Source organism: Myotis nattereri, assembly GCF_964212035.1.
Source record: "Myotis nattereri genome assembly, chromosome: X".
Lineage (NCBI taxonomy): Eukaryota > Metazoa > Chordata > Mammalia > Chiroptera > Vespertilionidae > Myotis > Myotis nattereri.
In genome coordinates this window covers 27063766-27077015 of record NC_138078.1, presented here as the reverse complement: position 1 = coordinate 27077015, position 13250 = coordinate 27063766, and the positions used below count along the sequence as shown (strand labels likewise).

The following is a 13250-nucleotide window of genomic DNA, read 5'->3' as shown; positions in this document are numbered from 1 at the left end:
AGGCCAAAAGGGAATGGAATGAAGTTTACATGGTAATGAAAACTAAGGGAATGGACACAAGAAGATTCTATCCAGCAAGGCTATCTTTCAAAAAAATCTAAGGTGAAATAAAGAGCTTTTCAGATAAAAAAAGGCTGGAAGAGTTTATTACCACCAAACCAAAACTACAAGAAATGCTAAAGGGACTGTTGCAAGAAGAAGTAATAGAAAGAGATGTATAGGGGTATAAATAATAAGAATGGCAATAAATAAGTACCTATCAATAATAAACTAGAATGAATATGGCTTAAATGCTCCAACCAAAAGACATAGGGTAGCTGAGTGGATAAGAAAACCTGACCCATATATATGCTGTCTACAAGATTCCCAACTTAGAACTAAGGACTTACACATAATAAAATTCCCATCAATTCTTTGCTAGTAAAAATAAGTTTTGCCATTTTAAAGATTTTCTTCAGACTTCACCCTTGAAGTACATTCTTTCTGAGTAAGTGTTAAGTGAGACAGGTTAAGATTGCAAAACAACGAAATAAAATTAAATATATTAACACAGCTAAGATGATTTAAGATTAGTGTAGGAGTTAAAATATGAAGCAGAGGAATAAAAAATCAGTGATCATGATTCAATGGGAACTCAGTCTATTCTAGCAATCATTGCCTGTAAATTATTATTATCATTATCATTATCATTACTATTATTAACATTTTTATTTCTTGCAGTATGAAGCACAGGGAGAATATCACCATTATAGATCAAGAAAAAAAGTGATATTTTCATATAAAGAAAGACAATTAGCCTAAAGTTAATGCCCCAGTATAGGAAAACAGCTGATATTCAAACACCTTTAAAAGTACACTATTGTCCCCTTTGTCATATGACATATACTTTTTCCAAAGAGGGAAGATAGATGTACAACAGAAATTACATATACCCATTATTAAAATTATCAAGTAAAATGTAATGAATGAGCATCAGGTGTTCCAAGTAATGTTTCCGGAGCTCTCTTCACTCTTAAATACAAGAGATTACATTAATCTATGCAAATCAGCGTCTTCCAAGGATCCATCCTAACCTGGCTATGGCAGTTAACATCAGAAATTATGGCTATTGAAAACGGGCCTGCTGTAGTTTTTTGGTTTTTTTTTGTTGTTTTTTTTTTAAGAAAATAGATGATATTTTAATTCAGTAATCAAATCCAAGGCTAATTCCTGAAAATTCCGGAAAGTTGAATTTAGCTAAGGTCACACAAATCTATGAAATACATGAACCAGGAGCCAAACCTAATTCAAAAAACTCATGTTCCCAAACATATCATAGTTTGGAAGTGTTATCAGGTCACAGAGTGCCAAACAAACAACCTTTGAGCAGTAAGAAAGACAGAATGATGTGACAACATTTACAGTTTCTGCAGCAATCATAAATGCTCAATAAATATTTACTCAATTAACATAGTGAGACCACTCAAAGATGCAGGCCAGGTGCCAGATTCTCAAGCCTACAGTGTTCAAGAAATAAACCATCCAGTTGTACAAGTTGTTTCCAACAGGCTGAACCTACAAGGTAATAAAAGGCAAGGAGGGTTTCTGGCAAGACTTAAGACAAATCAAGGATTATAAATCTATATAGTTTTATTAAAACAAAAACTGACAGTGTTGTATGAAGTTTACATTTAAACAAAGTTTTCACAGAAATCTAACACATGCCTAAAAGGATTTTACAATGAAGGTCTAGATGTAGGTCTGGATGATGTCAAGAACTGACGGATTTCATGAGTCAAGACAGCATTTTGGGTAATTAATTCTTGGGATAAAAAAAGAATTTTTGTTTTGTGTCTTAAAGTGAACCACTGCCCCAGTATGAAAGTGAAAGTTTAATCTTCTCCTGAGACCAGGGCTTTTGAAATAATCCAACTCTTGAAGTGACTCAATGAACTTGTGCTGTCAGTGGCTGAACCCTGCCACCAATGGTTTCAGAGTTCAAAGTTCAAAAAACAGAGAGGCTCCAAGAGTTTCTCCATCCTAAAAACATGGGCCCCCTCTCTTTACTCTCACACCTCCTATACCATCCCCTTCTCCTCCCCCCAAATACCTCAGCCAGGAGCTTGGATGGACAAGCTAATGTCTATAGCTTCATAATTAGGAGAGAAAGGGTCTTGTCAATTTTAAGAATTAGCACCTCTAAGACAGAATGATCTGCCTATATATATGCTCCAATAAAAGACTTTCCCTTCTCAACTAATTTCCATCCCCCTTCCCCCTGCCCCAAATGGCAACTTTGGTAACTTATCCACTGGCTTAGTCCTTTGTTGGGAAAAGAATTAATCTCCGGCAGGGAACACCTTGGCCTGTAAGTCTCAGGCATTCACAGCTTTTAAACAGTCTCTCAGAGTCCTCAATTAGATTGCCAATTACATTTTTTTAAAAGAAAATATTCTGGACACAAAACCAAATCATTAGTTGTTTCTTCTTTTCATTGTTTCACCATTTCCCCAACCAGGCCCCAAATTTTAATAAAAACAATCCTACTCATCTTCCTTCCTACCCCGTCCCTCCCACCCCCAAATAATACAGCAGTAATAGCCAAAAACTACACACATGCTACGCTGTAAAAATGCAGTTAACACTATTGGGAAGAAGGCTGTGGGTTGTGGAGATGCGCTTTGAAGATCTACAGTATCTTTTTGCTCTCACACATACCCATTCTGCAAGTTTTGTCCTTCATAGAAGGCCCTTCGCTTTTCTCAGCAAAGTGCAGAATGAATTGCCTTGAAACACTTACCCTCCTTCCCCTCCACATGGATGAGTGTGCAAACTATACAGCATGGAACGGCTTTAAAGCACTTGGGCTGCTGTAGGGCACAGAACTATACTGGCTCTTCAAAGGACATCTTCTCAAGCCACTTCTATGGTATCAAGACAAGTAGAACTCCTTCCCCTCCCCACTTGAAACCCACAGTCAGATGTGACAGGGGCTGGTACTCAGGAGAGTTAATTCTTGTCATCTTTTTTGTCATCATCCTCTGAGGGATAGGAATGCCACGTCAGCCTTTCCTCATAGAAGGATATGACAACCTGGGGGCACTTGACATTGGCTTCCTTGGCTGGGACCAGGTCAGCCTCATCAGAGTTTTTCCATTTCATCAGGAACATGAGCTCTCCACTGGAGTCTGTAGCTCCAATAATCTGTTCAGGCTCCAAACCCCGGGCAAAGCCTCGAGGCTTTTCTGGCTCTTCTTTCTTCTTCTTTGGTTTGCTCTCTTCTCCCTTATCTTCAGAATCAGAGTCAGCTTTGCGTTTGCCTCCTTCTGATTTATCTGTCTCATGTGCTGTTTTCTGCGACTGTAAAAACTCAGCAATGAGGTCGGGGCAATCCAAGTTCTCTTCTGGCTCCCACGTGTTGTCCTCATCTGAGAACCCCTTCCACTTGAGGAGGTACTCCACTTTGCCCTTTACCACTCGACGGTCGAGAACTTTTTCCACCACATATTCCTCTTCCTCCTCTTCTAGCACCTCCTCCACTTTCTTCTTGTTTTGTTTTTTCCCCATAGTGCCCGCCAGTTTTCTGGTATAAAGGGTGACGCTGCTCAGAGCAGCGCCCAAGAGCAGGAGAGGAATCGGTGCTGCGCTACTGGCGCGACCCGTCGGCGTGGGACCCAGAGGAGTGGCGCCCAGAAAAGCAACAGGCCGGGTGGCCGCGGTCGAACCCCTCACTGAAGCGGTGTACCGCAGGCCCGAGCCAACGGCCCTCTCCTTCGGGCCTGCTGTAGTTTTTTAGCATCTCCCAAAACAAATATTCCTAAAGACTTATAATTGAGGTAGAATGCTAATCTTTCTCAATTGTCCCATTTTTTTGCTTCTTAAAGTAATAGAGAGCATGCGAAGGTTATGACTCACAGGTAGTTATTACCCTCACTTTGATCACTTATACGAACACACAATAAAAACATTTCTAATACCTAGTAATGTAGCAAAATTTTTCAACATCCGATTATTCCACTAACTCCCCTATTAGTTTTCATCTTTAGTTTTGTTTTTTTTTTAAAAAATAAAATGACATTGTTTCTGGATATATTTTATTCATCAGTATATTTTGTTCATTAGATTTCACATATGAGTGAAATCATGTGAAGAATTATACCTAATCTCTAATATGTGTATTAAAGTATTATTGGCTATGACCAAAAAAGAAAAAAAAAGCCATGCTGCATCACCTAATGTTATATGCTCTTGAGTTTGGTATGTATTTCATGGATTGTAAAGTAGATGAGTATCCTGAGTATTAGGGGAAAAAAATAGATTGGTAAAGATTGTAAGAGAGGCATTTGTTTCAATGATGCGGGTGTGATCTACAATTTCTAATCATGGAGAACAGCAAGAATTTAAGGTATTCGATGGCTTAGAAGACTTCCATGACCCTGAAAAGGCAGACTCACTGATTGATGGAGAAAAAACAAAAACTGTAAAGTATATATCCTGTTCTGGCCAAAGTAGAGTAACAGGGATCAGATATATGCCCTGGAACATCTGAAAAGAAAGGGAAGAAAACAAGATAAAATTTTGAAAGACGCTGGACATCAGGAAGCAGAGACTGACCCCTCACAGATAGGAAATAAATGAGGTGAGGCCTTTGATTGCTTCAAATTCTTTGAGTTTCTAGGTCACAGCTCAGAGAGGCAGAACCCAGGCAAAGAACAGCAGTCTCGCTACTAGTTTATAGAGGAGTTGGAGCTAAGACACCGTAGAGAACAAGGTGGGTAGAGTTCTCAAGGCAGACAACCAGAGAGCAAAATGAGAGAAAGAGAGGGAACTCCAGAATCTTGCACCCCACAAGAATGATTCAGGGGATTACTGATCAGCTCTTGTGTGATCACATTATTAGAAGCCAGGAAAGAAACCACTGGAAAGGATTCTTGATACCTGACACTCACACAGGGCCTGCAATAGTGACCTTTACTGTTAGCCAGACTAGAAGATCTCTAGATGCACAGGCATTGAATACTTTATGTGGAAGGTCTTGCTGCAGAAGTGAGGAACAGTTAACCATACAACATGGTATAACGTTATTTAGCCATGTACTATCACAGGGAACTGCTCTGTTTATTTCAATTAAATCTTAAAATGGACCCCAAAGAATCAAACTGTTTCCAAGCAACATAACAGTATACAAAAAAGGCAAACACTATTTGTAAAAAGAAAATTCAGTGGTGAACAACACATGGGTTTTAAATAAAAATAGGATCAGTAGTAGGAACACTGATCTATCCTTTGCCCTTGGGCTTTAATATGGCACTGTTTTCCTGAATATTGTTGAAAATGTTACCTTAAAAGATAACTGATCTTGATTTCTGAGGGTTTTTTTTGGGTGCCACCTTAAGTTGTACACCCAATGCCTCACTCACCTCACCCATATTTGGGCAAATATCAAAACCTGAGGGCTGTGAGTACATAGTAAAAACACACCTCTCAGAAGACCCCCCCCCCCCATCAATTGCTACCTATAATTTATCCAGGAGAAATGAAAGTACTTGTATGAAGATGTGAACACATGAAATATTCGTGGTCCCTTGATTTCCAAACAGGCTCAAACTGGAATTAATCCAAAAGTCCATCAAAAGACGAATGGGCAGCTGACCTATGGTGTGCCACAAGCAAGAATGCAACCTTGCGGGCAATCCCGGTCCAATGCAGGCTGAGCAGGGTTGCGTGCTGACCCCCATCAGGAAAGAATAAGAATGAGTCAGGACCTGGCAATGGTCTCCTAGCAACAGGGCCGCTGGGACATCAAACCCCTGAGGCCCCTGGGCGCCCTGGTCCAAGGGCGCCATGGCGTGCCAGCAGTGGCCCTTACCGGAGCCCCGCAAGGGGTGGCTGTTAAAGTCGGACCTGAGGAAGAAGGCGCTCATAGAGTCGGGGCTGATCAAGCCATGGCAGTCAGGGCCGAAGCTGGACAGGAAGCCAGAGCCCAGCAAGAAGTGGCTGCTAGGACCTGGGCATGAAATGTAAGCCCTGGTTCAAGGACAGGGAGAGGTTGCCTTCCCACTATCTCTCCAGGCAGAACAACAAGCTTGGGAAGTGCCTGCGGTGGGTATTTGTGAAGGAGGGAGTGGACGACTTCAGAAAGGGCTGTCCATCTCCTGAAGATGTGATCACTCATGGTCCTCAGGAGGGCATTCTCCCCATGATTGCTCATAGAATTCCCCGCCCTCCGCCCAAAAAGATTCACAGGCAGCCGCCCACGGGAGCGGACCTGTGTTCCAAGCTCTCGCCAGCCCAGCGAGCACGGAAGGCCTTTGTAGAGAACATTGAAGCCAGCCTGACCCAGCATCCCTTGGCGAACTGCCCGAATCTGGAGGAAGCTCTCCCTCCAGACCTCCTGCTCAAGGTCCTGGAAGTGCTAGATCCTGACAGGAAGCTGGAGGACACGTGGGCGTATTGTGAGGGCACCAAGGAAAGAAAGAAGACCCCCACACACCTGTGTGAAGAACATCCTGAGGAGGTCAACCTGGAACCTGAAGACCAAGCCCACATGGAAACGGCCAAGGAGAGTCTCCAGTCATATTTATTCAGTTTGTTTCCTGAGGAAGAGACAAATGCACCATGCAAAACAGATATCCCCAAGGATCCTGTGCTCCAAAAAGCAAGAACAGTTCGTGAATTCTGCAGATGGATCGATGATAATTTTGGAGACATAGGCATTGATGAAGAGGACATCATGAAGTTTGAAATTAATTTAGAGGTCCCACTCACCCATAATCCAGTCAAAATAAAGAAAATAAGCCAGCTTCCTTTGAATATAAGGCCCTGCAAACAGCTAGATGACATACAGCAGAGAAAATTCTCCCTGCAGGAAGGTAACTGGGAAAGGAAACTCCGCAAACAACAAGACCCTTATAAACCCAAACGGGAGAAGATAAGGTATGGAGCATGGTACCTGGACCCCAAATCCTGGAAAAAGCTAGTCAATGACCAGCCTTTGCCCGACCCTAAAGCCATCCCTGACAAGGAATATTGGACCTATGGAAAGCATCTTGAACCAGACATTATTGATGAATTTTATGGACCAATTGCTTTCAAAGATTTCATTGTTAGCAAGGGCTACAAGATGCCAGGTGTGATTGAGAAGATGTTTATGAGGAAGGGGTGAAACTATGAGTCTGTGAAGACTCCTATACACCGAGTAATGAAACTCCTCTCCAAACCCAAAGAGGAGGATTCAGAGGAAGAAGAGAATTAGACAATTTTCTCTTTACTACTCACTTGGCTAGTGTGTCTCTCTCATTTTAACCCCAGTCAGAATTCACCATGAGTGCCTCACTGTGTATGGACAATTTGATTCCACAACATCTGTACATTTAACACCTATTGCTAATAAAACTTTCTGTATGAGCTTCTGCTTGGGTTCATCAATGTGTTATGTATTTTACCAACTATGAAGTCAATGTTTACATATACTCCTCTTGATTTTTATTGAATTAGGAGTATTATATTTTTATTTCAATTATTTATTAAACGTAACTATAAATGAAATAATTATTTAAAAAGGATCTTGTTGCCCAGCCAATGTGGCTCAGTGGTTGAGTATTGACCTGTGAACCAGGAGGTCATGGTTTGATTCCAGAGCAGGGCATATGCCTGGGTTGCAGGCTCGATACTAAGTGGGGGTGCATGCAGGATGCAGCTGATTAATCATTCTCTCTCAACATTGATGTTTCTCTCTCTTCCTCTCCCTCTCTGAACATCAGTAAAAATCCTATATAATAAAATTCCAGAGACCAAAATGTCAGAACAACCAAAACAACCAGAGACCGGTACTACGGCTGCCCCTTGCCCTGGCCAGCCCCGCCTCCAGAGGGGAACCCACCCTGGTCAAGGGTTTGGCCAGCCTGAAAACCACCCGCAGACCCTCACCCCAGTCAGCCCCGCCTCCCAGTGGGGACGCCCCACCCCAATCGGGGCCCCCATCAGGGCAGGTTGTCCAGCCCACCTGTGTACCGGGCCTCTATCCTTTACAATAAAAGAGTAATATGCAAATTGACCCTAATGGTGGAACAACCAGAATAACTGCTCAGCCATTCACTATGAGGCGCACTGAGCACCTCTCTGTTCCTTTCCCTGGCCGGCAGGCTCCAATCTCCCAATGGCGAAAGGGGAACCGGGGGTGGGTGGCAGGGGATGTAAGTGGCGCCAGGCCAAGGCCCCTACCCAACCAGTCCACCCACACACAGAGGCCAACCATGGTGGGGGCGGGGCTGGCGAGCAGGCAGAATGGCTGACCTCTCAGTTCTTCCCCCTGGAGTATTGGCCCCTGGAGCCGTCAGGATCTGATCACCCAATGTTGAATGGGGAACTGGGGGTGGGTGGCGGCATGAGATGGGGCTGGCTCAGGGCAGCCGAGGAATATGGCCCTGACCACAGGCCAGGCCTAGCAACTGGACCTGCGCAAAAATTTCTTGCACCAGGCCTTTAGTGTATTTATAAAAAGTTATGCCAGCTACTGCATGGGATGAATCTCAAAATAATTGTGCAGAATTTAATAACTGTATCACTCCAATAATATTCAATATATAATGCATTATAACAATTATTTTGTAAAGCACAACTTGTAACCTGTAACCAAAGTAACTTTGGTATTGTTTTTGAATTGTCTATGGCTACCTTTGCAGTACAACATGAGAATTGGAATTGTCACAGATATCATATGGCCTGCAAGCCTAACATATTTCCTATCTGAATGTTTACTTTAAAATTCACTGTCCCTCTGATCTAGAAGAAAAATATAGTCATACGTATATTACATCAATGATGCCACACTTTAGCTGAAGGAAAAATGATACACACTCATCTATGGAATAGAATAAAGTAAAATATATTTATAAAATTAACTACAGTGGGCCCTTCACTTACGAGTGTCCTGACTAATGAGCTTTTCGAGATATGAGCCATCTTTCAGCCGATTTTTTGCTTTGAGTTTCGAGCTAAAATTCGGGTTATGATCCAGCTTCAGATACCCCACAGCTAGTTGGGGTCCAGCTTCAGATACCCCACAGCGAACGTCACAGTGAATGCCACAACATCTGCCCAGCATCACATGTCTCACTCGTTCACTTTTTAATTTGACATATGAGTAATTTGAGTTACGAGCTCTATCATGGAACGAATTAAACTCATAAGTCAAGGCCCCACTGTAGTTAGACCTTTTTGAACCCTTTTCAAATCTGCCTATTAATTTTAATATTCTTAGGGTCAAAAATTCCTGAGGCAAATCATCATATCTTATAGTCCCTGTTTCTTGTAATGTCTTTCCATGTGATGACTTGTCATACAGATATTTCCCATGACTCCAATACTGTGGATGTTAAATGTGAGGTAAGGCAGCCTGAACATGATACAGACAGACTAACTTTCTCCCCAACTGAAATGGCTAATTAATTCAATGGGATGTTCACAAAGGTGGGTTGGCCAGGAAACATAGTTAGTATGTTATATATATATTCCACCCCTACACCCACCCCCCGTGGGACCAAAGGAAATTTATTTAGGGCATTATGCTCAGGAGTGGGCCCTGCACCTCCATGGAGGGATTTCCTGGGATATTCTTCTGCTTTCCCAGACTACACAGGGTACAAGACTGAATGTTTTCCTTGGTGCCTGGGGCTGCTGCTTGTTCTCTACAGCCCAGGACACCAGCAGGGCACTGCTCCTTGCAGGCCTCTGAGCCAATCAAGTGTCAGGACAAAGCTTTCTACAAAGGTCACCCATTCCCCTCAGCTGCCAAAGGGTGGGGGCACAGCGCCTGTGCTCAGGGCCAGTCCCTGGAAGCAGCATGGGGAGGCTCAGGGAAGGGCAGAGGTTCCAAGAAAACACATGAGGTCTGGATTTCAGGAGGTGAGCTGGAAAGTTCTCCCACAGACTCAACTTAATAAAAGGGGCCACCTGGGGCCAATACTCAGTGTGAAAAGCAGCTTTCAAGCTGGGAGATCTCTCAGTCAAAAGCACATCCAGCATTTCAGGTTTTTTTTGGGGGGGGAGGATGGGCTGAAATAGGCCTGTGCCCATTAAACATCGTGAAATAAACACCTGGACTACAGGCTGTCTAACCATCAGGTTTAAGGGAACAGTGGGATATTTTCCAATGGAGTCCTCCTAGGGGAGGAGCCGGCAGCTCACAGGGTTAGTTTGGAAAGGATGACACAGGGAGAAACAGGACAGACAGACACACAGAGTTAGACACCAGGAACGGGAAGCCATGTGACAATGCCTCTGGGTAAATTATGGTTCTTTCTGTGCAGATATAAAATGGGCATTATTGAAAGTCGTAGGACAGCTTCTGGTGTTGGGGGCAGGGGAGGTCAAGAACACTTTGACTATCTCCTCCCTGGCCTCCTTACACCTGGCCTGGTGCTCCGCAAGGAGGGGCTGCAGGACCTGCATGAGCTCCTTCTTGAGCTCCCAGGTGAGCATGGCTCCACTGCTGTAATCCTTCCTGATCTGCTCCAGCTTGTCTTCATCCTCGAGGAAGAAGGTCATGTACATGAAGGACATGTCCACCTGGCAGTTTTCCTAAAACTGCCTGTGCTCCTCGATGGTGTCTCTCCCTCCAGAAAATGCATGATTGTTGACCTTGGTCTTGATCTGCTTGGCTGTGTCTGTGAGGAAGATGGGGGAGTTGGGGTCTCTGGCATTCCTTTTTGTCTGAGTCCCCTGAAGGGAGGGGAAGAAGGCCGAGAGTAGCAGGGTGGTTTAGGATAGAAGATCCTGGGTGTGACATGTCTTGTCATCCTGAAGTATGATCCTGGTTGAAGGCACAAGGGATGAGTTTCTGGACGTCCATCTTGGCCCCCAAAGATCTGTGGGAATGAGTTGCTGAAGGAGGGAGCAGCCTGGATGGCAGGAAATCTGATCTTCCCCTTTCAGTCACTGTCTGCAAAGACAAAAATGCCTTTCACTTGGTTGAAGTTCAGGTACTTCTCATCTTGACCGTGTTCTTGTAGAAGTCTGGGCTCACCCCCACGTAGTCGAGGTCAGAGAAGATGGGGTTGTTGATGTCAAAGCCTCAGGTGATGATGTCCTTGGCGTTTTCCATGGAGTAGCCATAGGCCTGGTCCAGGGTCAGGACTTCCACAGGTACTTCTGGTCATCTGCCATCTGGATGAGCAAGAGCACATTCAACATGTCCTGCAGCCACTTTGTGAAAATGAACGGGATGTGGTGGCTTACATGCATGGCTTCGGAAGAGGGGCCCCTGCCCACATACATGCGAAATAGCTTCTTGTTTTCATAGGCATCGAGGACTTGGTTCATGTCTCTGTGTGAGAAGAAGGTGCATCTGTGCAGAAAGTGGTGCAGTCTCTGGCCCCTGGCTCTCTCTATTCTGTTTATCAGCTCTTGGTCAATGTCACTGCTTCCAAACAGAACAATGAGCTTGTCATAGTCACTGCCTTTTGCACTGTTCCTCTGTACAGTTCGGGGGTCCACAAAATCCACTTCAGCGTCCATGGCACCTGGGCAACTAACCCAGGTTCAAGGTTCTCTGGAAGGCAGTCGGCCTTGTAGTTTTCCCCAGTGGCCACGTTGTAGCTCATTTTTAGCAATAACAGCCTCTTCACTGCAGAATCAATTTTATCCTGGGCTGTGGGGGGAACTGAAGAGGTGGCCAGTGGAGTAGCTGAGATCTCTGTGCAGTTGGGCTCTTCTTTTATAGTCTTCCCCCTCTTACTGTTTCCTTTTTTTTAAGCCCCTTTCTTCTCTTTTCTTCCTGTTCACCCCACCCTGCAGCTATTTGCAGTAAGGATTTCTTAGAAATCAACCAGTTTCTCACAAACACTTGAGCCTCTTGACCAATTCCTCATGAGACAGTCCAATCAGGAGTTGGCTGTGAGTGTGTGTGTTTGGGGGGGGGGGGTGGAGACCAGTGAAACCCACTTTAAACCCAAACTATTAGCTGGTCATTGCATCATTAGCTCTTCATTAGTGTGGGGTGCCACACTGCATGCTGGCCTCCATTTAACCTCCCCACTCACTTCCCATCTCACTTCTTCAGCCTCAGTATGAGAACTGAGTTTACATGTGGTCCTGATGGAAGGAAAGACAATCTCTAAGTGCCCTGCAGCTATTGTGCACTAAGGCAATGTTGTGAAAGTTCAGTTCTGGGTCACAGGGACCTGAATTTCCAAGTACAGCTTTGACTTTAAAAAAATATATATATTTATTTATTTCAGAGAAGAAGGGAGATGGAGTGAGATAAAAACATCAATGATGAGAATCACTGATCATGTGCCTCCTGCACACCCCCTACTAGGGATTGAGCCCATAACCTGGGCATGTGCCCTTGACCAGAATCAAACTTGGGACCCTTCAATCTGTAGGCCAATGCTCAATCCACTAAGCCAATCCGGTTTGAGCTGGCTTTTTCCTTTTCTTTTTATTGCTGAGAGTATTATATATGTCCCTTTTTTTACCCCTAGTGCCCTCTCCCAGTCCCTTACCCCCAAAACCTTCACCAACCCATTGTCTGTGTCCATGGGTTATGCATATACTCACATGAGTTCATTGGTTGACTTGTTCCCCCAACCAACCTCTTCTGCTTTACCTGTGTGGGTTGCCAGTGTGTTCCATGTCTCTATGTCTCTATGTCTATTTTTTCATCACTTTATGTTCTTAGTTATATTTCACATATGAATGAGATCATGTGATATTGATCTATTTCCCACTGGCTTATTTCACTTAGCATATTGTGCTCTAGGTCCATCCATGCTGTTGCAAATGGTCATAGTTCATTCTTTTTCAGCTGCATAGTATTCCATTAAATAGTTGTACCACCGTTTTTTAATCCATTCATCTGCTGATGGGTGCTTAGGCTGTTTCCAAATCTTAGCTATTGTAAATTGTGCTGCTATGAACATAGGGGTGCATATATTCTTTCTGATTGGTGTTTCTGATTTCTTGGGATATAGTCCTAGAAGTGGAATCACTGGGTCAAATGGTAGTTCCATTTTTAATTTTTTGATGAAACTCCAAACTGTTTTCCACAGTGGCTGCACCAGTCTGCATTCCCACCAGCAGTGCACCAGGGTTCCCTTTTTTCCACATCCTTGACAACACTTTGTCATTTGTTGATTTGTTGATGATAGCCATTCTAACAGGGGTGAGGTGGTACCTCACTTTCCTTTTTATTTGCACCTCTTGAATAATCAGTGACTTTGAGCACTTTTTCATATGCCATTTGGCCTTCTGCATGTCCATTTTGGAGA

The 13250-nt window shown here is 43.8% G+C and overlaps 2 protein-coding genes and 1 pseudogene across 3 annotated transcripts; 1 reads left to right on the top strand and 2 right to left on the bottom strand.

Annotated features, from left to right (window-relative positions):
* Positions 1–1223: 1223 nt before the first annotated feature.
* On the bottom strand, positions 1224–3580 carry LOC308536000 (chromobox protein homolog 1-like). The gene has a single exon (XM_081115011.1). It carries the CDS (start codon positions 3544–3546, stop codon positions 2989–2991), a length of 558 nt encoding a protein of 185 aa, XP_080971137.1. The 5' UTR covers positions 3547–3580; the 3' UTR covers positions 1224–2988.
* A 2243-nt stretch (positions 3581–5823) lies between these two features.
* Positions 5824–7234, top strand: LOC308511608 (protein FAM47E-like; the record flags this gene model as incomplete). The annotated part of the gene is given in 3 exon segments (XM_081081605.1): positions 5824–5999; positions 6052–7141; positions 7145–7234. Coding segments are annotated over 3 exon segments (1356 nt in total).
* Positions 7235–10269: 3035 nt separating this feature from the next.
* Positions 10270–12521, bottom strand: LOC308511607 (tryptophan--tRNA ligase, cytoplasmic-like; annotated as a pseudogene). Its single transcript has 2 exons — positions 12486–12521; positions 10270–11624 (listed from the first exon to the last, which is right to left on the bottom strand). The product of its transcript is annotated as a tryptophan--tRNA ligase, cytoplasmic-like (transcript).
* Between the last annotated feature and the right edge of the window lie 729 nt (positions 12522–13250).